The sequence below is a fragment of the Balaenoptera borealis genome (assembly GCF_965194805.1).
Source record: "Balaenoptera borealis genome assembly, chromosome: 16".
NCBI lineage: Eukaryota > Metazoa > Chordata > Mammalia > Artiodactyla > Balaenopteridae > Balaenoptera > Balaenoptera borealis.
The window spans coordinates 30,304,530-30,328,473 of record NC_138872.1 but is presented as its reverse complement, the minus strand read 5'-3'; the positions used below and the strand labels follow the sequence as shown (position 1 = coordinate 30,328,473).

The 23,944-nt window shown below is 41.9% G+C and overlaps 1 protein-coding gene and 1 long non-coding RNA gene across 5 annotated transcripts in view; both read right to left on the bottom strand.

Annotated features, from left to right (window-relative positions):
• Nucleotides 1–23,944, bottom strand: part of PTPRA (protein tyrosine phosphatase receptor type A) — a 184,872-nt gene that overhangs the window by 33,227 nt on the left and 127,701 nt on the right. For 3 of the 4 annotated variants that reach the window (XM_082359031.1, XM_082359032.1, XM_082359033.1), the window contains 4 exons: nt 15,137–15,221; nt 13,872–13,945; nt 13,521–13,657; nt 872–962 (listed from right to left, as the gene is read on the bottom strand). In XM_082359031.1, coding sequence (XP_082215157.1) covers nt 872–962; nt 13,521–13,657; nt 13,872–13,945; nt 15,137–15,221 — 387 coding nt within the window. Of the gene's footprint in view, nt 1–871; nt 963–5,063; nt 5,158–13,520; nt 13,658–13,871; nt 13,946–15,136; nt 15,222–23,944 lie in introns of those variants that run through there. The other variant, XM_082359034.1, reaches the window with a different exon arrangement.
• Nucleotides 1–23,944, bottom strand: part of LOC309612911 — a 130,209-nt gene that overhangs the window by 83,601 nt on the left and 22,664 nt on the right. The gene's annotated exons all lie outside the window — the stretch shown is intronic.

Genomic DNA, 23,944 nt, shown 5'->3' with positions numbered 1-23,944 from the left:
ACAGTAGGACCCCCCCACCAATCCATTTCACCCACCTCCAACCCCCTTCCCCTCTGGTAACCAATGATCTGTTCTCTGTATCTATGAGTTTGTGTTTGTTTTGTTTTGTTGGTTTGTTTTGTTTTTTTAGATTCCACATGAGTGAAATCATATGGTATTTATCTTTCTCCATCTGACTTATTTTCCAATATATACTGGGAGAAAAAAGAAAAAAGTCAGAGCAATGTATACAGCATACCAGTTATACTAAAAATATATAATATATATACATGCATTTATACACAAATAAGACATAAGTACCTGTAAATGCCTAGTACAGTGGTCTTTAATATATTATGCACCCAAAATTACACCAGGAATTATTTAAAGGATGAATTTTTTAAAAAAGCAATTATAAAAAATAAAGCAAAGTTCAAACATTTTGCTCTCGCATCCCACTGGATTATGCATATTCCATTCTGGAGACCATTAGCCTAGAAAAATATCTCTTAGGTTACAGATAAACTGATTAGCAATGGCTAACTCTGGGAAGGAGTTACGAAGAGAACTCTGAATTGGAATTTCTTTGCAATGAGCAACAAAAAAACCCCACAACAACCATGTACTTGCTGTCTGGTCTTAGTGAAACTGCTCTCCTTAACTTCCTACAAACTTTAGGCCTGCCACAAAAAACCTGGTCAAGCACCCCTACTGACTTTATGAGCACCTGGGGTTGCCTGGGGAGCCATAAAGGCTCTTTCAGCCCAAAGGCTTGACTCTATTCTTATTACCAGCTTTCCTATGATCAATCACAAGATTCTTTCCATCCTCAGAAAATCTGGCTACAGATGCAGTTTCAGGTTACATCCCAAGAAACCCTACAAACACTCACAAGGCAAGATGTTTACATATCGATTTTTTTCCTTGTTCTCCTCCTTGGAGGCAGCTTCACAGGTGGCCTGGATAGGACAAGCAGGGAGAGCCTGAAAGGTTAAGAGAAATTACAGGAGTTATTAACAGGGATAAACACCAAACATGCAAACTGCTGCACCATACTCTGACCTGGCAGCAAGTTCTACCTTTTCTTGGGGGGAAAAGATGTGCCCAGGTGAATACTTGCACCTAATACAGAGAGTGCACCTCTCTTCTAAATAGTTTCTAAGCTCCTTAGAGTTTGAATACCCAGAGGGCAGAATGCCTTTCCTGTTACTATAAGCATAGCATGCTCTTTATATGATTACTATGTGGTTAGCAGCTTGTTACAATGCTGGGTCAAAATGGACCACCCCAGTATATAGGACTGGGGACATAACTGAAAGGATGGGCCATTTATCCCCATGCTGACCACCATGCAAAGCTGAGATGTATCTCAGAGTAAACCACACAGGAGGGGTCTGGATGGTCAGTTGAGTTAGGAGCCTGACAAGGGGGTATGGCAGCCCAGCTTCTAGCATCATGTGGTAAGGAAGCAAGGACAGGTGAGTGGGTGAGAGGGCATTCACATGGATGCAGCAGTTAGGAAGCAGAGGACTTGGATGAGGTAACACTGAATCTGCAGCAGTTTGGGAGCAAATGTAAATCAGCTAGCACTGGGAGGTATGTGGATAAGTATAAATGGTCTGACATGAGATAGTCTGGATTGTATGAACTTGAGCAAATCGGCCGAAGTTTCCCATAAAATTGGGATAATAATATCTGCTACATAAGGAGTAAATAAGATAATCTCATGTTTGGCATAGAATAAGCATTCAATAAATTCGTTTTATAGGAGCAGGAAGCTAAACTTTATTATTTGAACTGTTTTCTTCTGTGTTCTATATATTCAAAACTAAGAAAGCAAAAAGAGAAATAGTTTAAAATTACAACCTAGACAACCTTCCTGATAAGTGATTTGGAAATATGTTTTAAAGCCTTAAAAATATTCATACGCTTTGACCTAGCAAATCTGGATTCTAGCCTAAATAAATAAAAATCTCTGTTCAAATTATTTACTTCATCATTATTTAGAATGACCCCAAACTGAAAACAACCTTAGTATTCAGCAGTAGGAGAACAGTTAAGTAAATTATGGTTCATGTATTACTTTTCATTCATTCTTTCAACAAACATATAATGTGTACCTATTAGGTACCGGGTTAGGTACAGAGCAAACAGTGGTGAATCAATCATATACACAGTTCTTGCTCTCATGAACGATGCAAACTTGTGGGTGAAAGACAGATATTAAATAAATAAAACAAGTAAATACAAAATTACATACCATGATAAATGCAATGAGAGAACAGATTATTAGAGAAAGTATCAGAAAGCCCAAGGAATACCCCAATACAGATTAAGGGTAGGTCTCTATGAGGAAGGATGAGTATGGAAAATAGTATTCCAGGCAAAGAACAGCATGTATGATGACCCAGAGGCAGGAGAAGGCTTGGTTTGTGTAAGGAAATAAAGTGTCAGTGAGGGTGTTATGTAGAAAATGTTGCTGGTGGAGATGGCAAGAGGAAGTGGGAGGAGATGAGTTTTTTGACAAGGTTGATCACATATTTCTACATACGTCCTTGAATAGGAAGTTTGAATTTTACTTTAAGTGCACGAGGAAACCATTCAAGGTTTTTAAACTGTAACCCACTTTACCTGTTAAAGAATCACTCTGGCTGCTACATGGAAAATGGGCTGGGAGGAAGGCAAGTACAGAATGTGGAAAGATGATGGTACAAGGAAATAGATGTATTTGAGATATATTATGAAGTTAGAATGACTAGATTTAGAGATGGAATGAACAGAAGTTGGGGAGAGAAAGAGACAGGAATGAAGGATGACTCTCAGGTTTCTAGCTTGGATAAAAATAATAAAAAAGATTAAGTAAAGGAAATGCCAGCCTAAAAGGAACCAATTTTACCAGAAAGAAACAAGAGTTTTAAGAAGGAGCAAATATACTTCCTAGGAACCAGCAAGATAGTGGTAGGAGAAATTAAAGTGAAATACCCCAAGATAACAGGAGTCAAGGTCTCATAGTCCATCTACCTTCACTTATTCAAGAGATTTTCTTTTCAGAGTTAAAACCCTGGAGGTTCTGCATGTTACTTTACTAGGAAAGCCAATTTCTTCAGACCCAGTGCTGTCAATACATAAAGGGGAAAAAGGAGTTTCGTGGACGAGAAGATTGGAATTTCCCAGTTTGCACAAACCCACAGTTTGCCTTCTCTTCACCCAGATAGGCTACATTTCCACCTTGATGCAGGGCAGGATGAGACACAAGTTTTTAAAAGCCCTGAAGACTAATCCTGAGGTATTACTTTTCCTGTACATCCCTTGTCTAAAATGACGTAGAACAGATGTACTGACAACAAGATTCTTGAAAATAGTCCTCAGGGTCAGTAATGACAATGACCACATCTCAAAGTCCTGTCAGCATCCCTAGCTCCCCCAGTCATGATGAAGAAAAATTAGGTCTCCAGGTAGGCTGAGGCTCCTAAAAGCAAAGTTAGGAAGAAACAGGAGTCACTGTTTGACAAGAGAATATAAAAGATTTGCTTTAGAGAACACTGTACTAGATGTAAAATATCAGATTAAAGAGCCTAGGTCAAGGATGAAAACAAGGGGAATCCTACTCCAGGCTGAAAATACCCAGCCTGGAGAGCTGGGCAGAAGCAGCTGAACCAGAAGGCTCTAAGATGTTAAATTCTCCACAAACAGTAGGTGGCATCAAAGACCACTTCATCCCTTGCTTAGGCCTTTACTGGAAGCAAGGCTGTCATTTTTTTTTAAATGTCAGTTAAAAAAATTTTTTTTTCAATTTTTACAATTATTTTTTAAAAAAGTATATCCACCACCCAATTTAACTTATAAGTTCTCTTTCGGCACTTCCTCATCACTTCCTCTTCCTTCTCTCACAAGTAAACTTGGAATTTTGTATTTATTATCCCCTTGCTTTATTTGTATACATATATTCTGTATCCTTAAAAATATATATTTTTATTGTTCAGTCTATTTTTTGATAAAAATGCAATGATAAATGGTGACTTGCTTTTTTTGCCCAACATTATGTTCTGAAGATTCCACTCAGATTGTTCCATGTAGCCAAAGTTCATTCATTTTAACTACTTTGTAGTCCTCCATTTTTAGACCATACCAACATTTATTTATCCATTCTACTACTGGTGAATATTTGGGTTGTTTACAGTTAACCGTCCTGCTTTGAGCACTAACTGTATGTGTTTCCTCATGCACATGTGCAAGAGTTTCAGGTATGACTATCTTTAACCTTACCAGATGAGGTCAAATTGTTTTTCAAAGTAGCTGTACCAATTTACACTCTCACCAGCAATGTAAAAAGTATTCCAGTTATTCCATATCCTTGTCAACATTTGCTATGGTCAGACTTTAAATGTATCAAAAGTAGGTTTAATTTATATTTCTCTGATTATTAATGAGGTTCACCATCATTTCATAGTTTACTGGTCAACAGGGTTTCCTCTTCTGTGAAGAACCTAGTTGAGTGTTTCCCCATCTTTCTACTGGATTATTTATCTTCTTACTACTCTGCAGAAGTTCTTTATGTGTTCTGGAAACTCATTCTTTATCAGTTATAAGTGTTACAAGTATTTTTTACCAAGTTTGTGGCCTGCCCTTTCATTTTCTTTATAGTATTTATTTATGAACAGAATTTTTGCATTTTAATGTAGTCAAGTTGATCAACCTTTCCCTTTATAAACATTTTAAGTCTTAAGAACACCTTCTTATGTGAGATCATAGTATATTTTCCTACATTATTGTCTCTACATTTTTTCCTTTAAATTTCAGTGTTTACATCAACTGGGACTGATTTTTGGTATGAGACAGGAATTCAATTTCATTTATTCCATGGGGTTACCCAGTTGTCTGAGCACTATTTATTGTAAAGACCATCCTCTACCCAGCAAAACTACAACAGCATTTGTCACAAATAGGTTTCCCTTTACATATGAATCTGCTTCTGGGTTCTCTATTTTATTCCGCTGGTCAATCTATTCCAGTGCCAATACAAAACTGTCTTAATTACTAAACTTTATAATGACTCTTTATACTGGTAAGGCGGGTCTCCTCACCTTGTTCTTCTTCTTCAGGAATGTCTTGGCTATTCTTGAATCTTTTCTCTTCCATATAAATTTTAGAATCAGCTTGTCAAGTTCCACAAAAAACCTGTTGGGATTTTTATTGGAATTGCATTGAATCTATATATCAGTTTGGGGAGAATTGACAACTTTACAATACTGAGCCTTCTAATCCATTGATCTTATCTCTTTCACTAATTTAGGTTTTTTTCTTTAATGTCTTCACACATTTTTATAATTTTCTCCAAAGATTTTGTAAATATTTTACTAAATTTATTCCTAGGTACTTCACATTTTGGATGTTATTGTAAATGGCATCTTTTAAAAATTATTAGATTTCCTGATTGTGGCTTATGAATAGAAATGCATTCATTTTTTATGCTGTTTTTGTATCTATCAACCCTGTTAAAATAACATTAATTCTAATAATTTATCTGATGAGTCTTTGGATTTCTCTGGGACAATAATCTCCTCTGTGAAAAAAACTGATTTTTGTCTCTTCCTTTCCAATCCGTAATACCTTTCATTTCTTTTCTTGCCTTACTGTGCTAACGTCTCCAGTATAGTACTGAATCTCATTCACTTTAAAGTTTGAATCCCCTTCCAAATACTCTGGCCACAGTCACCAGTGCCTGAACACTCTGCTGTGATGGGGAGCCTACTACTTTCCAAGGAAGTTCCCCTGATCTTGGAACAGTTCTGTTTAGAAGGACTTAACACCCAGACACACAATTTGTTTTTCCCTTGTACTGACTAGTGTAAAACCCAGGAGGGTCAGCTGGTGCCTTCTCTGCCCCTTGGAAATCCTGAACTCCCAATTCCCTGGACTGTTGAATTCTAAAGCCCTTGACATAGGTACTGATAATTCCCATAGGCCTTTGGCTCTGATACATTTATTTGGAGACAACTCATCAATGTAGAGACTATTCTGCCTCTGGTTCACTCAGATGCCACACAGTTCTGTCACCAAATTACACATAAATGCTTCTTTACCTGGAAATCCAAGAATTAAGCTGTCTCTACTAAAGATACAGGGTCCTGCATGGGTTGGGGGGTTTCACATTTCACAATTCACAGATTGTGACCGCCTCACTGCCTCTAGTTCTTTCCCTAGCTGTCTCCTATCCCCTTCATCTCAGGAGCTAAGTAAAGTCTATTTATTTATTTATTAAACCTTAAACATGTTTTAGGGACCTCAATAAGTGGCTTTTCAAAGTGTTTCTTTTAAACAAATTCAGTGCTTCCTTCCGAGACAAATGCTGGTCAGTAAAATGTTCCAGCTTATAACTTTAGGACAAAAGTTCCATTACCCGTAACTTTCAACTACGGTGGGGTTTCATAGAAATGTTACACACTCCCCATTTAGTCTGTCAGATATCTGAAAACAGCTGTCATTTCCTATGCTTATTGTTTCTTCAGCTGTTCACCCCCACGGTCCAGTTTTTCCTCCAAAACAACTTCCCATTTAATGATATTCCTTTTCACAGAGACCTGACCACAAGACTCTTGGCACAGTTCAAGCTGGGGACACCAACTCTATTCTATATGCCATCTATACATTAAAGCATAATGGATACTATGCTAAGGCTAATAAGCTTGAATAGCTTTGTTTACTATATTAAAAAAAACTTTTTAAAGTTTTTTTTTTCTTCTTCTTTTTGGCTGCACTGCGAGGCACGCAGGATCTCAGCTCCCCAAACAGGGATCAAACCTGCGCCCCCTGCAGTGGAAGCACGGAGTGTTAACCATTGGACCACCAGGGAAGCCCCTTTAAAGTTTTTAATGTCTGCTTTTAAAAATGCTATTTAAAAATATGCTTGTTGTAAAAGAAAGTCAAATAATTCAGTAGAAAGTGGAAGTTCCCTATCATGTCTCTCCTGTCTTCTACCCGTCCTTGTAGGCAACCACTGCTCAGTTCACAGTGTTCCTCCAGACTTTAAAAAAAAAAAAAAAAAAAGGCATTAACACACTCAAAGGCAGACATACATAGATTTTTTTTTTTAAGGGGATTATACCATGTAAAGTCCCCTGGAATATGTTTTTTCCCATATTTTTCTATGTCAACACATTTATTTTAATGACAGTACAGAATTTCATAATAGATGCAAGAAATTATTTAGCCATTCTGCTATTTGATAGATAAATATTTTCCACTTTATCTTCTTTGCTATTATAAGTAATGCTACAATGAACATCCTTGTACAAATATATATTTTGTTTTCTGATAGAGTCCCATAAGTTAGGTCAGATAGTGTAAGCATTTACAATTTGGTTGATACTGCCAAATCATCCTTCCAGTGCTGTATCAATTTAAACTTCCCCTACCTGTGTGAAAGAGTTTCTTTATCCCCATACCCCTGCCCATACTTGATATCAATCTTCTAAAATTTTCAAATCTAACAGGCCCAAAATAATGGTTAGTTTTAATCTGGATCTCCGGATTACTAGATATAGTTGAGCCTCTTTCCCTATGTTTATAGACCATTTGTTTTTCTCCTCTGAACTGCCAATTTTTCTCCTGCAATGTTTAACTTTTTTCTCACAGGTTTGGAGAAGCTCTATACATTATGGAAAATTCTCTGTCTACTTGTGGCAAATAGTTTCTCCCAGTTGGCCACTTTCTTATGGTGTTATTTTTCAGAGATGCTTAACATTTTAATATATTTATTATCTTTCAATCTATTCTATTCTAGCTTCTGAATCTTGTGTTTTGCTTAGAAAGGCCTTCCTCACCCTATGATTACAAGAATATTATTCTATGATAGTGGACACAAATTGGTGTGTTTGTCCTATGTGTTAACTCTCCTCTTTCCTGCCAGGGCTGACCGATGCAAGCACAGTCACACCTGACCTACATTGTACCAACCAGATTCTCTTTTCCAGGATTTTGAAACCCAAAAGAAGCAGAGGCTTCCCTAGAGGGCCCAGACCCACCAGGATAGGACCTGCTCTGTCCAAAGGCTGGTAGTCTATCTCATCTTTTGATTCTGCCAGCTTCCCCACTTTTTTGCTTGAGTTGACTTCTCCTGTTTTTAAGTAAAAGACCTTAACTCACTTAGCAGTTAGTAACAGAGAGTGGGGTTGTAGGTGAGAGACTGATGGGGGAAATACGGGTGATGTGAACCTGATTACTGAGTTCAGATGAAGGGAAAGGAACTGTTAACCAATTTGCATTATGGGAAAGCTCAAGCCACTCATACCTCACGACTGTAAAACAGTTACTTCATATTGGCTTGCAATCACCTGGGAGGTGCTCTAGCTGATGGTAAAGGAGTTGGGGGAGGGGGAGTGCCAATTAAAAGGAGATGAGAAATGCTGAAACCAAGGAATAGGATTATTTCTGACAATTTTAGATAGTAAAACAAGAAAAAGCCCAGCTCCAAAATCAAATACTTATCTCCAAAGACAGCACAAAAGTCAGGGCCCTTCTATGACTGTGCTATGTATTTTGCTGAACCAAAAGTTAAGGTTTCAGAATTTTGCTGGTTGTTAAATGTTAATGCCAATGGAATTCACATCTTTCCTTGGTTGGTCATGTGAAAGACACGGCTTTAAAGTGAGATAATTGAAATGATGCAGAAAGGAAACAGAGGAGTTGGGGAAAGCCAACTTCTAAAAATCTCTATTACGCTCTCTACTGCATCCTGCTTTCATGATGAAAACTGCCCCACAACCCAGCTCTCATTGCGCATGGATAATCAGGATGCAAGCATAACACGATCTGGAGGGTAAAATACATAAAGAAGGTAGAAAAGCAAAGAACTAACACCCAGAAGAAACTGCAGGCATTCACTGAGTTGGATCATCAAAAACCATAGGAATAGTTGTTGATATACATTTTGAGGATGTTAGGCCAAGGAGGGGTCTAATTCTAATTTTTGAATAGGGCTAGATTTCTAGTTATGGTATGGTTAACTGAACTTCTGCAGTTAGTGTAACCGCTCAGGAAACTGGCCACGGTTCTAATGGTGGGGTGGGGTGGCCAATAGGAACCTGGACTGAATGCTGGGTTCAGCTAGGTAGCAAAGAAAAGCCAGAAAGGCCTTGGCACAAAGTAGAGGAAATCAGTGTTACAGGGGATCCAACAGCCTCAATCTTCTTACTGACACCTTCACCGTGTCCTTGATGGGATCTACAATGCATGCCTCACTAGAGGCTGTACGTGGGTGAGGAAAGCACCTGCATCTTTTAGAAGAAGGAACTGACTTCAAAAAGGGATTCTTGATCTTAGTGGGATGAAAAAAGCCTCAGAGGCCACAGTTCACCAGGGCTCAGACTTCTCTGAGGTGGACAATTTGTTGTGAAGCTCCCAATAATGGAAATGGGAGGCAGCCAGCTCAGGTCAGTTGAGGGGGCCTGACTAGACTCTCATGCTAGAGAAGGGCTCCTTCTCATCCAACTCCCAGGCCTGAGTCAGTTCACAGACCTAGAACTCTTCAATGATGGGCACATGTAAGAAAGAACCCTGCCACAGCACATCAACACTCCTATACCATGAACCTTCCTCCTCATCTTCCCTTAAGAATCTGCAGGCATTTACCATGGTAACCACTGGGTAAAGGCAAATACATCTTTTGGGGTCTACTGGGTTCTGGCCTTCAGCTAACTAATTCCTGGGAACCCAGAACGCTATAATTTCATGCTAGTTTGAATGGAGCCTTTGTAGGCCAGGAGATGGAAGGAGTTTTGGCTTGAAGTTGTCTCATGTTAGGAGCTACCTATTTTCCCAGTGTATGGTTGGAATGGAATTCTACAGCAAGGAGCAGGAATAACCACATTGGTCCCCTAACCCTTTGGATAGGTACCATTCCAGTAGCTAGAGCAAATGCAAGCTGCTGGAGCAGTAATCTCCCTTTACCAAAAGGCTAGGTCCCTAGATGAGTCACAGAGCTCCTAAGTGCTACAGGAGACTTAAAAGTTGTGGGATAATGATGAGATAATCCATTTAGATGTGTGAGTTTAGTGATGGCGTGAAGCGAGTGCTCAATAACTACTAATATTAGCTATTCTGATGCTTCCTATTACTCTCCATGCAAGCTACCAAATAGATAAGCTGACAGTTTTTAAGAATGTCAGTATAATGTCATACATGAACCATGTGGAGCTGCAGATCTGCAGTTGCTTTTCCAGATGTTGTATTTCCTACAGATTAATATAACCCGTGGTACCTGAATTTCGCTATTAATGAGGCAAGTGAGCTTATTTTTTCCTTTATGATACACAAGGACTACATGAAGCAGTTTCCCTTTCTCACGGCAGGAGCAGCTTCAGTGATAAATCATCTTGACCTCTCTCTGCTGTGAACTGGTTCATTGGGATTTTGTCTCACTGTTTCACAGGACATCACCCTGACAACTATATAGTGGCCTGCCACCTTGGCCAAGTTTTCCGAAAGTCAAAAGCCAGCAGCATGTCAGGATATCCCCTCCAACGTAAAGAATAAGTTGCCACTCCTTGCCCCCATGCCCTCCCCCCGCCCCCACTTCAAGGAGGAGTGATGCTTGCTGGGTCATTATGGATTTTGGAGACAGCATATACCACATGCTGGTGTCCTATTCTGACTCATTTATTGAGTGATCTGAAAAGAGAAGGCTCTCAAGCTGACCCAGGCCATAGAGAAATTAGCTCTGGTAGATTCTACGGGGCCCTAAGTGTCTGTGGTTCAGGCTGAGCAGGAGAATCATAATGAAAAACCTTAGGATGTGGGGACAAGTCCATGATCCTGTCAGCAAGATTATGTTCCTAGCTTAGCACTGGGGTCTGGTAGAGACTGTAAGCCTGACCATGGGACACTAGATATCCATATGATGTCAACTGCCCATCATAAACTAAGTATTATGTGATTCAATAAGCTATAAATTGGGACATGTCCAGAATTCAGCTGAAACTGATGTGTACAGAACGCGTGCCACACACCCACTCCTTCAATAGATTCCTCTGACTTCCTGATGATATTAACAGTTGACTAAAGGAGAAAAAAGTCCAGCCTAGTGTACAAATGGCTCTGTGAGACATGCTAGCCTATTCTGGAAGCAGATTGCTATGGGATAATCTACTTAAGGTATGGCTCTGAATGAGTATAAAAGAGAAACCCGTCTGGTGAACAGAACTTCAAGCAAGGTATCACACCATCCACTTCACTGGATGTCAGGATCTAAGCTGATCCCTGGGTAGTAGATAACTGGGACAAAAAAGACAGGAAATATTTATGCTCCATGTGTATGCTCACCGGATGGCACTCACTGCAAGAACCCAGGAGATGTTGGTCGGCCCTTTCCCTCACCACCCCAGTGCTGGCCCAATGAGCCCATGAACATAGTGGCCATGATAGCACGGCAATTGACTGTCACAATACCTATCTGAATTTGCCTACCATGCCTCTTAGGAACACCACCTCTATCCAGGTATTCACTGGAATGCCTTATTATGGGATCTCAGGGAATTACCTCTAAACAAAGAACCCATTTCACAGAAAAAAGTACAGCCACCAGGTCACATACCCATCACCCAAAAGTAGCTTGCACCATATTTAAAAAACAGCAGAGCGCCTACTGGAGACCTAGCTATAGTGTTGAGGCTGAGGTGCTATCCTGTGGGATGAGGTGAATGTTCATAATCAACAGTGAGCATTAAATGGTGTTGTTTTTCTAACAGCCAGAAAAAAGGGTCCAAGTTATTACCTTAACTCTTGCCTGGTAAATGGTCTTCTGCTTCACCTCTTGCTTCCCTCCCATCTATTCTCCACATTGTAGCTAGTGATTTTCTCAGAGTGAAAATATGACCACATCACGCTCCACTCCCCCAAGCCCTTCAGAGGTGGAGCAGATATGAGTGGTAACCCACTCACCCAATAAACATTCCTCCTTGCTACTAGAGCTCCCATTCTGTGTTATCCGCCTATCCTCTACATGACACTGGAATAATGTGGATTGGTCTCAGCCAGTTGCGGTAAGTCTATTTCTCCCTTGCTTATGACTAGTTTAAGAAGGAATATGTGACCAGAGAAGTCTCCAGAAGCTTTTGGGAAAGTTTTCCTCACTAATAAAAGGAGACATACAGGAAGAAACAGTTATTCTCTTCTCACTGGACCTTATTTACCCCCATGTGGTGCCTAGAACTGGGGCAGCCATTATTTTTTTGGGGGGTCACGTTGCATGGCTTATGGGATCTTAGTACCCCGACCAGGGATTGAACCCGGGTCCTCGGCAGTGAAAGCGCGAAGTCCTAACCACTGGACCGCCAGGGAATTCCCTGGGCAGCCATTTTGGCAACATGAGGAAAGCCAGCCTAAGAGACAGGACTGACACATGGCTGAGTGGAAAGATATGAAGGAGACAGAGTTTAACAATGCCCAAGTTGATGAATTAGCCAACTCTGGAACTGTTCCTGTGTCCTTAAATCCATTCCCCTCTCCCTAATCATTACCACTTTACATCAATCTATCAGCGACTCTGGTCTTAACTGCTGCAGCCCCTAACTGTATTTCCTGCTTCTATCCTGGTCTTCCCATGGGCTATTCTCTAACTAGTAGTCTGAGTCATTTTTTTCCAAATTACAAATCTGGTTGGTCTGTGGCTTCCGACTTCTCTCATGACATTCTACAAGATCTACAGTCTGGCCCAGTCTTCTACATTTTCATCTCTTACTACTCCCTTAAGTCTCTGCCCTTCGGCCACTCATAGTCCTTCATTATTTTTTGAATGTGCCCTTCCCTCACCCACCCTCACTACTGACAGATTGCTCCTGATATTCCCAGTGCCTGGAATGTTCCCCATCCCCCTTTCCCCAATGCCCTTGCCTATGATTAGGTCTCAATTAAAATATCATTTTTAAAGGAAGTTCTGAACTGGTGGACTGGAATCATCAACTGGTAGATTCACAAACATGTTCTGCTTCCTTGAGAGAGTTATAAAACATGCAAATGTAAATACTACCCAAGATGAGGCCTGCACTCTGCAGTCTGCCATGGTCCTCATTTTCCACAATGACCTATTCCTACTGTCTACTTAAGATACCCTGTGACCCCTGGCTCTAGACTCTAAAAGGCCACCTCTTAATATAGGTTCCTATGCCTTTGCACCAGTTCTTCATGTTCTATATTGCTGTTTGAACTTACACAGCAATTTCCCTGAGTGTAGGGACTAGATCTGTTTTTGCTCCCCAGCAAATCCCTGGCACCTTGCACATATCAGATGCTTGGTAAGTTTTTATTAAACAAAAGTAACAGATGCAATGATGAATGAATGGATAGATGGGTAGAAGTGGGAGGTATGGCAAATCTTTTTGCATTTCCTGTCCATGGTCACATAGGAAAGGAGTCAGATGAACCTGGTAAAAAATTTCTCACCTCTTAACCCATTAGAAACCTGTTTTCTACCCCATGATTCAAAAGGTTTGACCTTAGGTCTGCCTTCCTCCCGGCTGACACACCAGCCTCAGCAAAGAACTCACGTTGAATTCTTCTCTGAAGAGCTTATTGTCATCAGCCATTCTCCGGTTAATCTCCTCTTCCAGCTTGTCCACAGGCAGGGGCGGATACTTCCTGTTGGTGCTTGGGGACCTGGCCAGAAGTGGTACGCTCTGGGGTTCTGCAGTGCATAAGGGGGAAGGTTGGTCAGGTGCTCTGGGGACACAGCCCTTCTCTGGAGACTAAATTAGGGGTTCTATCTCATGGACCAGGCATCCAGAAACTAGGGGTGCTTTCAAGTCTTTTTTTCTCTTTCCTTTTAGGATGGGGAAACTCCTATTTTCTTGATTTTTCTTCTCCATGAAGGTTCCCCATGTCATTTAGGGGTGTCTTACCCACATCCTCAGTGCGGCCATTGGATAAGCGGAAAGAATTGGAATGGCTCCCAGCTTGCTTGTATTTCTTAAACCTAATGAGAAAATGTTCATAGTGAAACACTAAGCACAGAGTCAGGAGAGACCAATCATTGGCTTTGTAGCTCCACTTACTGATTCAGCCTTTTAAAATATCCTTTACCAAAAAACAGGCTCTTTTAGAGACAGGTTCTGCACACACTGAAGCAGCTCCAGTGGTGACTGAGCACCTCAGTGTGCTCTTGCTCACCCTCAGCACACTAGAATCCAACCCAGAGAACCCCACAGTATGTTCTGGCTTGAATGGCTCCTCTGTGCAGCTCCAGTTCCAGGATTTGCTGCAGATCACAGCCACACCAGGTGGAGGTAGGATGTGTGGGTAGAATACAGTGCGGGGAGATAAGAGTATCAAACAAAAACCCTGGTACTTCCCTGGTGTAACCAGGGAGAAGCCCAGAGCTTCAGACTGGGTTGGCACAGGTCTGGCCACAAGTCTCCTGCAGAAAGGTGGAGACACAGGACAAACTGTAGGGGTGTACAAGGTTTCCCTCTCTTTATCCCTGCAGAAGAACAGAGGGAGCTCAGAGCAGCTTAAGCTAAAAATAAGGGCAGAGTTAAACCCAATTAGTCAGGGCGGTGACTTCAGCAGGAAGAGAACAAATGCACCTCCTTCTTCCCTCCCTTGGGTTTCCCTTCCTGGCTTTGGTACCTGTTTGAGGAGTAATACCTACAAGACCCTGGAAGAAAGTCAGAAAGAGAAACTCTGTAGCTCACATGGTTCAGTTCAGCATGCCAGAGTCAGGGGCCCTAGAGGGGTTTGGGGACAAAGCCCCAACTAGAAATAAAGTAGACCTTTACTGAGCACATAATCTTCATTGGGGTGCTTTCAGGGGTTGTTTCAATAGGGCTAGATCTGAAGATCTTAAAACGCCTATCAGTAACAACAGACTGTGGCTTCTTCCCTCAACCTCTAAACCACTGTCCTGGGTTTTAGGTTGAACTGGAGTTGAGGGACTGGACTTGGGACAGAGGGAAGCAAAGGGGAGGGGCTAGGTGTTAAGGAAGACTATGTAAAACTTTAAAACATTTCTAAGCAGAATTTTAATCTTAGGAGTGCTACCATGAGTCATTACCCTCTATCCCATTCACTGTCTTTATCCTACTGTCTTCTGGACTGTGGGGGCTTATTGAGACCCTGGGGTATTGAAACAGAGTCCAAGAGAATGCAGAAGCATTAGCACACTCACCTTAACATGTACAAAACTATGATAATAAACACGATCACTAGCAGAGAGGACAGGGCCACCATCACTGCAATAATTGGCGTCTCATCTGAAATCAAGAGAACGAAACATGTATTATCATTGTATGTAATGGAGGGCTCAAGTCGGCTGCTCAGGGAAACACCCAGATGAGGAAGAAGGGCTCCTCCAAATGCTTATGTAGATGGCTGGGCATGGGGAGGGAGAGAGGGAGAGAAGGGGGGGCGGGAGGGAGAGAGGGAGAGAAGGGGGGCGCGGAGAGAGAGAGAGAAAAGAGAACACCTTTCACTGCCAGCCCAGGGCTACTGGGTGAAGAGGGGGGTACAATAGGGTAAGAGCCCAGGGTGACATGTCCACCCCATCTCTGACTTATCATACATATGTTTATTTTGTGTCTCCCTGCATTACAATGAAAGCTCTTTGAAGGTAGAGACTTTCTTTCATTGCTATAGAGACTAAAACAAAAACAGTGCTCAGCACATAAGAAACACTCAAATATTTCATAGAGTATTCATCAATCCTGATGGTAAGCTGGGTGTGCAGGGCCAACAATGTACTTTCTCCCAGGCTCAGTGCGCTCCATCTAGAGGAAGATGGGAGAGAAAGGAAAAATGACAATTTTCCTATCATAAATCCAAATGGTTTCCTGGCACAGAGAATACTGTTCCTGATTAAAGCAAGGACACATTATTAGATCCTTAAGCACTGTGTCAAAAAACGCTGGGTACTCTTTTCTACCTCTTTCCACAGCTACCTTTTACCAGGACCCCAACTACAGCAACATCTGGCTTGGAGATACAGCAACTCTGCCCTCCATTCCATAGGGCCTGGCTTCCTTACCACCCCACACTGAACCTCATGGCAGCTGACCAGGTGCCGCCTCATCCTCTTCCTGCACTCTCATGCCCCCAACACGAACTATACAACCAGTCTGAATTTGTAACTGTCTTCACCGTTTTCCATCTTTCCTAGCAGCACCACTTTTCATCCTCTTTAGCAGATCCCCCTATGTAAAGGGCAATCCTGTCACATATGCTCTGTATTACATCTATTACTGTCACTTCAAAGACCTGTCTTCTTGACCTCATTTACCCTCCTCCAACCACAAACAGCCAGCCCCATGTCTCTCTTCACAGTTAACTTCTCACAACGGTTGTCTTATTTAACAGTTGTTTTCTCTAACCCCTTACCTCTGGGTACTCCTTAATCTATTTTGCTCTGACTCCTACCCTCAATGAGCCATTTAAATTGCTCATCAAGGACACCAACAAATGGCATATTGCCAAACCCAATGGAAGCATTCCCATCTTCATCTGATTCAACCTCTTAGCAGCATTCATTCAAAAAATATTTATGGGGACTTCCCTGGTGGCACAGAGGTTGAGAATCCGCCTGCTGGTGCAGGGGACATGGGTTTGATCTCTGGTCTGGGAAGATCCCACATGCCTCGGAGCGACTAGGCCCGTGCGCCACAACTACTGAGCCTGTGCTCTAGAGCCCACGAGCCACAACTACTGAGCCCACACACCACAACTACTGAAGCCCGCGTGCCTAGAGCCTGTGCTCCGCAACAAGAGTAGCCCCGCAACTAGAGAAAGCCCACGCGCAGCAATGGAGACCCAATGGAGCCAAAAATAAATAAAATAAATAAATTTACAAAAAATATTTATGGACCAGCAACTGTATGCCAGGCACTGTTCCAGACACTGGGATTAGAGAATTGATTAAACAGACAAGCGACAGAGAGCTGACATTCTGGGGGAAGTGGGAGAAAACTGTTCATAAACAATTTCAGACAGGGGCAAGATATATGAAGAAAAGAAGGGTAAAGGGATAGAGAGTGATGGGTTTTGGGGAGGGGGAAGTGGTTGGCTATGTTAGAGTAGTTTGGGAAGGTCTGAAGTGGTTATACTGAGCCATTACTTAGAGTGGTCTAAATAATGTGAATAAGTGAACCACAAAAAGATCTGTGCAAAGAGCTTTCTAGGCACAGGGAACAGCAAGCATAAGAGCCCTCAGGAGTTTGGTGGGTTCAAGAAATAGCACAAAGACCAATTTCATACAAGATGTGGCTGGAGATGTGGGCAGAAGCCAGAAGACTTAGGGCTTTGCAGGCCATGGTAATGAGTGTGGATTTAGTTCTGAATGTGATGAGAAACACTATGTGATTGGAAGTGTTTGAACAGGGGAGAGATGTAAATGGATTTACATTCTTTTAAAAGATCAGCTAGTTAAACTGACTCATAAGCAGCAGTCATGAGGTAGGAGGTAATCCAGCAGAATGTGGTATCATGCAAGCCAAGAACAGAGGTTTTCAAGAAGGAGGGAGTAGTCAACTCAATCAAATACTCAATCAACAGATTCAATAGGATGAAAACAGAGATGTGAAACTGGATTTGACAAGAGGGCAGTTATTGGTGACCTTTTCAAGAGTGGTTTCAGTTAAGCAGTTGTTGAGAAAGCCCAAATGGAGTGAAATAAAGATGGAAAGAAGAGACAGTGAGATACCGACTCCTTATTTGAGGTAAGGACTTTTATCATAAAGAGATACAGAGAAAAGCAGCAGCTGGAGGGAGAAGCGGGGTGGAAAGTTTGTTTTTAAAGAGATGGGAGATATTATACCATGCTTCTTTGTTGATGGCAATTTTCAATCGTACCCTGGTATGTGGATCTCATAATGAAATGAGCATTCAAACTGGCTGACTACGCCCTCCTCTCTTTTTTTAAAATTAATTAATTAATTAATTAATTTTTGGCTGCGTTGGGTCATCGTTGCTGTGCGCAGGCCTTCTCTAGCTGCGGCGAGCAGGGGCTACTCTTCGTTGCAGTGCGTGGGCTTCTCATTGCAGTGGCTTCTCTTGTTGTAAAGCACGGGCTCTAGGTGCACGGGCTTCAGTAGCTGTGGCAGGCGGGCTCAGTAGTTGTGGCTCACGGGCTCTAGAGCGCAGGCTCACTAGTTGTGGCAGATGGGCTTAGCTGCTCTGTGACATGTGGGATCTTCCTGGACCAGGGCTCGAACCCATGTCCCCTGCATTGGCAGGCAGATTCTTAACCACTGCGCCACCAGGGAAGTCCCTCCCTCCTCTTTGAAGAACTTTCCTCTCTTGGTTTCTACAACAAAGCACTCTTCTGATTCTATCTCTTGGCTGCTTCAAATTATTTTCCCTTGTCAGTTGTTCCTCTTCTAACACAGATCTCTAAATGTCTGATTTCCTCAGGGCTCTGTTCTTGGCGTTCTTCTCTATATGCTATCTAGTTGATCAGATCAGGCTGGAAGCTCAAGTGATATGCTAGCAATTCCCACATCTGCACTGCTTGGTCAGACCTCTCTTCAAACTCTTCTGAAACTATAATGTCACCTCTACTTTAAATTTCACAGGCAATGCAAACTTCCTGGGTCTAAAATAATTTCCCTTACTGGTGATTCAGTAGCTAGTACTGCCACCCATCCACCCTGTTGCTCAAGTGAGAAATGTGGAAATCCCCTTAGTTTCTTCCCCATGCTTAGCTTCTATATCCAACCCAGCTGCAAGTAATGTTTTAGCACTAAAACCAACACCTCAAATTTGTCTGCCTTTTTTCCATTCTGTTGCCATCACTCTAGTCTAAATCTCTGTCCTCTCTCAACTGAATCATGGTAAGCTGCTATTCTCGGCCAGTCCATTTTCCAGAAAGCAGGGAGAGTGATCGCGAAGAAAGCAAATCAGATCATGTTCCCCTCTTAGGTAAAACCTTTCAATGGTTTCCCAAGCCTTTAGAATGAAATCTAATATCCTTACCCTGGCCAATAACAACCTCCCCCATTTAGCCCCTGCTTTCTCTATCTCCTCCCACTCTTTCCTTGCTCACTGAACTTCAGCCACTGGCATCCTTCCATGCTGGGTTCACTCTTTCCTTGGGCCTTTGAACATGTTATTCCTTCTGCTGTATATAGCCTCCCTCTGTTCTTTGCCTGGCTAACTCCTAGTCATCCAGTTCTCATTTCAAGTGTTACTTTTACCAGAGAGGTCTTTTCTGACTTAACACTAAATTAGGTAAGCCTTAGTTTCCTTATCTGTAAAATCAGTTATTCTAAAGATTAAATGAGATCATCCATGTAAAGTTCTTGGCACAGTAACTTGCACACACTATGTACACAGTCTAGTCGGTGTTAGCTATTATTGTTTTTTATTAGTCTCACAGAGCACTCTGTTATTTCTCTTGATAATACCCTCACACTTTGTAATTATATATTTATTTGAGTATATCTGATTATGAGTGTCCTTCCTTTACACCATAAATTCCACAAAGGCAAGGATTATGTACCTGCTTTGCTTTTCACCATATACCTAACACCTAGCACAGAATTTCACACATAGTGGGCACTAAACAAATACTGGATGGACTACACTGAGTGAATGAATAAAAGAATTAATGATTTATCACTAAATATGTCTTTGTTCAATGCCACTCACAGAGGGCTGTATACCAGGTATTAAAAGAAGGTAATTAGAGACATGTGGCTCAAGACAGTGGGCTGAATCCATAATTTGATTTCTTTCTCTTCCCAAAAGGACACTGAAACGATAGAAGAAACATAAAAATACAAATGAAATAAAAATTGCATCTGGGGCTTCCCTGGTGGCACGGTGGTTAAGAATCCGCCTGCCAACGCAGGGGACACAGGTTCGAGCCCTGGTCTGGGAAGATCCCACATGCCGCAGAGCAACTAAGCCTGTGCACCACAACTAGTGAGCCTGCGCTCTAGAGCCCAGGAGCCACAACTACTGAGCCCATGTGCCACAGCTACTGAAGCCCGTGCACCTAGAGCCCATGCTCTACAACAAGAGAAGCCACCACACCACAATGAAGAGTAGCCCCTGCTCGCTGCAACTAGAGAAAGCCCGCATGCAGCAATGAAGACCCAATGCAGACAAAAATAAATAAATTTATTAAAAAAACTTAAAAAAAAAAAAGCACATCTGGAAGGCAGCAAAGAGTGGCATCAGCAGACCAGAAACTTTGAGGGATTTGTGGACGACAAAGCAGATGGGATTGGACTGCTGAAGAGATCAATCACAGCTGAAGAGCTTCCAGTTAAAAGGTAAGTACTAGTTCCATCGGTCTGAGCCTAGAAACACCTCAAGTTCAGCGTCAAACCAGGAATGGGGATGAAAGTAGGTCTTGGGGTAGTAGGGTATTTAACCAAAGGCTTACCAATGCAGTCCGTACACCCACAGGCTGAGCAACAAGCTGTGGTATCTCATCTGGGCTCAGTTTGAAAAACAGCGCTCTATACAGAGTGGGGGTGTACTGATGGCTTCTTTACAAAAAAATACATATAAAAAATTATAAGCTGCATATACATTTTATAACTTGTTATTATGGAAAACTTCCAAACTTACACAGGAGTAAAAGAACACTATAGTAAATCCCTATGCACTGACCATTTCACTTTGACAATATTACCAGATGTCAGTTTTTTCATCTCTACCAGGGTTGGGTTTCTCAGCCACACACTAATAACATTTTGGGATAGATAATTCTCTGCTGTGGGGGGCTCTCGTGTGCACTGTAGGATGTTTAACATCATCTCTGGTCTCTAGCTACTAGATGCCAATAGCAAACCCTTAATTGTGATGACCAAAATCACCTTCAGACGTTGCCAAATGTCTTCTTGGGGGGGGAAATCACCCTGAGCTGAGAACCACTGGATTATATTAAGGCAAATCTGAGACATATCATTTCAACTGTATTTACTTCAGTATGTGGCACTAAGAGATAAGGATTCTTAACATAATCACAATACCTTTACCTATTTAAAAAGCAACACTGTAGCCCCTGCTCCCCGCAACTAGAGAAAGCCCATGTGCAGCAACAAAGACCCAACGCTGCCAAAAAAAGCAACACTAATTCCTTGATATAATCTAATATTCAGTTACTGTTTAAGTATCCCTGATAGCCTCATAAATGCTTGTTTTGCTTTGGTTAAAATTGGCATCCAGAGAGGATGCACATGACTGCCAGACACACTAGGTCCACAGAGGGTTTCCTGGGTGGGCCCTAAAGACAGAGGAAGAACAAGAGTGGTACCTGAGGTAATTCTAGGCCACAAGACATGAAGGAGGGGAAAAGAAAGGCAGTGCCGCCTAGAGGATAACTGTGTCCAACTTCCTAAACAATGACTGAACCTCTAGTTTAGGATATGTTCCTGTTTGTCCTCCTGAAGGGACACCTACTGTGAGCACATTCCAATCAACTCAGTGCTCCAGAGCAAAGCTCAACCACTGCCCTACAGGAGACCTTCACAAATACCAACGACAGCAGAGGCAGTATAAGAAATAGAATAAATCTTTAAAAATATACTGTAATTTATGCAAGAGGACCCTGCATCGATTAAAAAGAAAAGCCACTATAAAATGAGGAGCAATCTCATACCTATCAGGAAAAAAAAAAAGTCCCAGAAAATAACAGGTGTTGGCCAGGATGTGGAGAAATTGGAACCCTTGTGCACTGTTGGTGGAAATGTAAAATGGTGTAGCTGCTGTGGAAAACAGTATGGCGGTTCCACAAAAAATTAAAAATAGAATTATCATATGATCCAGCAATTCCACTTCTGGGTATATGCCCAAAAGAATACCCATGTTCATAACTAAACACGGGTTTAGTCACCATAGCTAAAATGTAGAAGCAACCAAATGTCCTTTGACAGGTGAATGGATAAGCAAAATGTGGTATACGTATACAATGAAATATTTTGTCTTAAAAAGGAAGGAAACATATGCTACAATATAAGGATGACCCTTGAAGGCATTATACTAAGTGAATAAGCCAGTCACAAAAAGACAAACATTGTATGATTCCATTTATATGAGGTATCCAGAGCAGTGGAATTCACAGAAACAGAAAGTTTAAGGTATATAGTATGATGATCTGACTTACATACATCATGAAATGATTATCACAATAAGTTTAGTGAACATCCGTGATCTGATACAGATACAAAATTAAATAGAAAAATTTTTTCTCTTGTGATGATAACTCTTAGGATTTACTCTTAACAACTTTTCGTATTTAACATACAGTAGTGTTAATTATGTTTATCATGTTGTACATTACATCCCTAGTACTTATTTATCTTATAACTGGAGGTTTGTATCTTCTGACTGCCTTTATCCAATTGCCCCTACCCCTACCCCCTGCCTCTGGTGACCATAAATCTGATCTCTTTTTCTATGAGTTTGTTGGTTGGTTGGTTGGAAAAACATTTTAACTCTCCCAAGCTTTCAGGCCAGAAGAGTCCTCTATCATAAAAGTCAGATTTTACCTCTTGACATCTGAATTACACCCATGTTTTCAATACAGCTAAAGACAATACAGATAGTAAAGATGTTCCCAGGCCTGTGTGAGGGAAGGAGACTCAGATCTATTAATAAAGTAGGAGAGAATTTACAGCTCCCTGTATCAAATCTCAGACTTGGAGACAGGCTCAGAATCCAGCCACCCTCCTAGGGCTCCTCCCAAACCGGATGGACTCATCATATCATTGTGCTTAGCCTTCTCCTGATCTGGGCCCTCTGGAGATGTAGCCTTGCATGATGCAGGCAAGGCAGGAACAGTGGTCCATTCCCTGCCACTCCCACCCCCACGCCCCACTCCCCAACCACCCATTCTAGCAGAAGTTCACTCCCTAGACTCAGACCAGAGGACAGCATTTAAAAAATACTAAAATGGTGTTCTGGGACAACAGTTGTCTATTTGTTTATGTCCCCTTTCCAAGGAAACAAAGGGTCATGTTATTTTAAGGGCTCACATGTAGACAGGTGAATCATTCAAGGACTTAAGACACACCTTGGTCAACTGCAAAAATAATCAGTGAAGGGACCTCCCTGGTGGTGCAGTGGTTAAGAATCTGCCTGCCAATGCAGGGGACACGGGTTCCATCCCTGGTGCAGGAAGATCCCACATGCCACGGAGCAACTAAGCCCATGCACCACAACTACTAAAGCTCACGTGCCCTAGAGCCCACACACCGCAACTACTGAGCCCACGCGCCGCAACTACTGAAGCCCGCACGCTTTAGGGCCTGAGTGCCGCAACTACTGAGCCCGTGTGCTGCAACTGCTGAAGCCCGTGCACCTAGAGCCCATGCTCTGCAACAAGAGAAGTCACCGCAATGAGAAGCCCGCGCACCGCAACGAAGAGCAGCCCCTGCTTGTCGCAACTAGAGAAAGCCTGCACACAGCAATGAAGACCCAGAGCAGCCAAAAAAAAAAAAAAAAAAAAAAAAATCAGTGAAGTAAAAGCCATACTCCTCTAGCCTCACTTCCTAAGGCCCATTTTTTGTCGTCTTCACACTTTTTGGTAGAAATATTTATCAACACTCAAAGGCAAAGTTGTTTTAAGTGCTTCTTATAGGTTGTTAAGTGCTCTAAAAACAGCAAAAGTCATCAAAAGTTGCCTCAAGTGCCCAAACCTCTGGGATGAACCCAATCACTGTTGTCTTGGGCCAAATTACCATTTGGAAACCTTAATTTCTATTGCCCATCCATCTTCCCTAGGGCCTCCGGAGTTATCTTTCTAAAACAAAAATCTTACCATGTCACTTCCTTCCTTCACATCACCAGGAGACACCCTGAGCTCAATGCACTGCTGCTGAGGCTACCTCTGACCACTTCCCACCTCATGCACATCAACCATGCACAGCTCCTCAAACACATGACTGGTTCTTTCATGTCTCCTTGCTTTTACCCTGTCTCGTGAGTCCTCATTTTCCACAGTTACTATATTAAACTGCCCCAAACTCACCTTCAT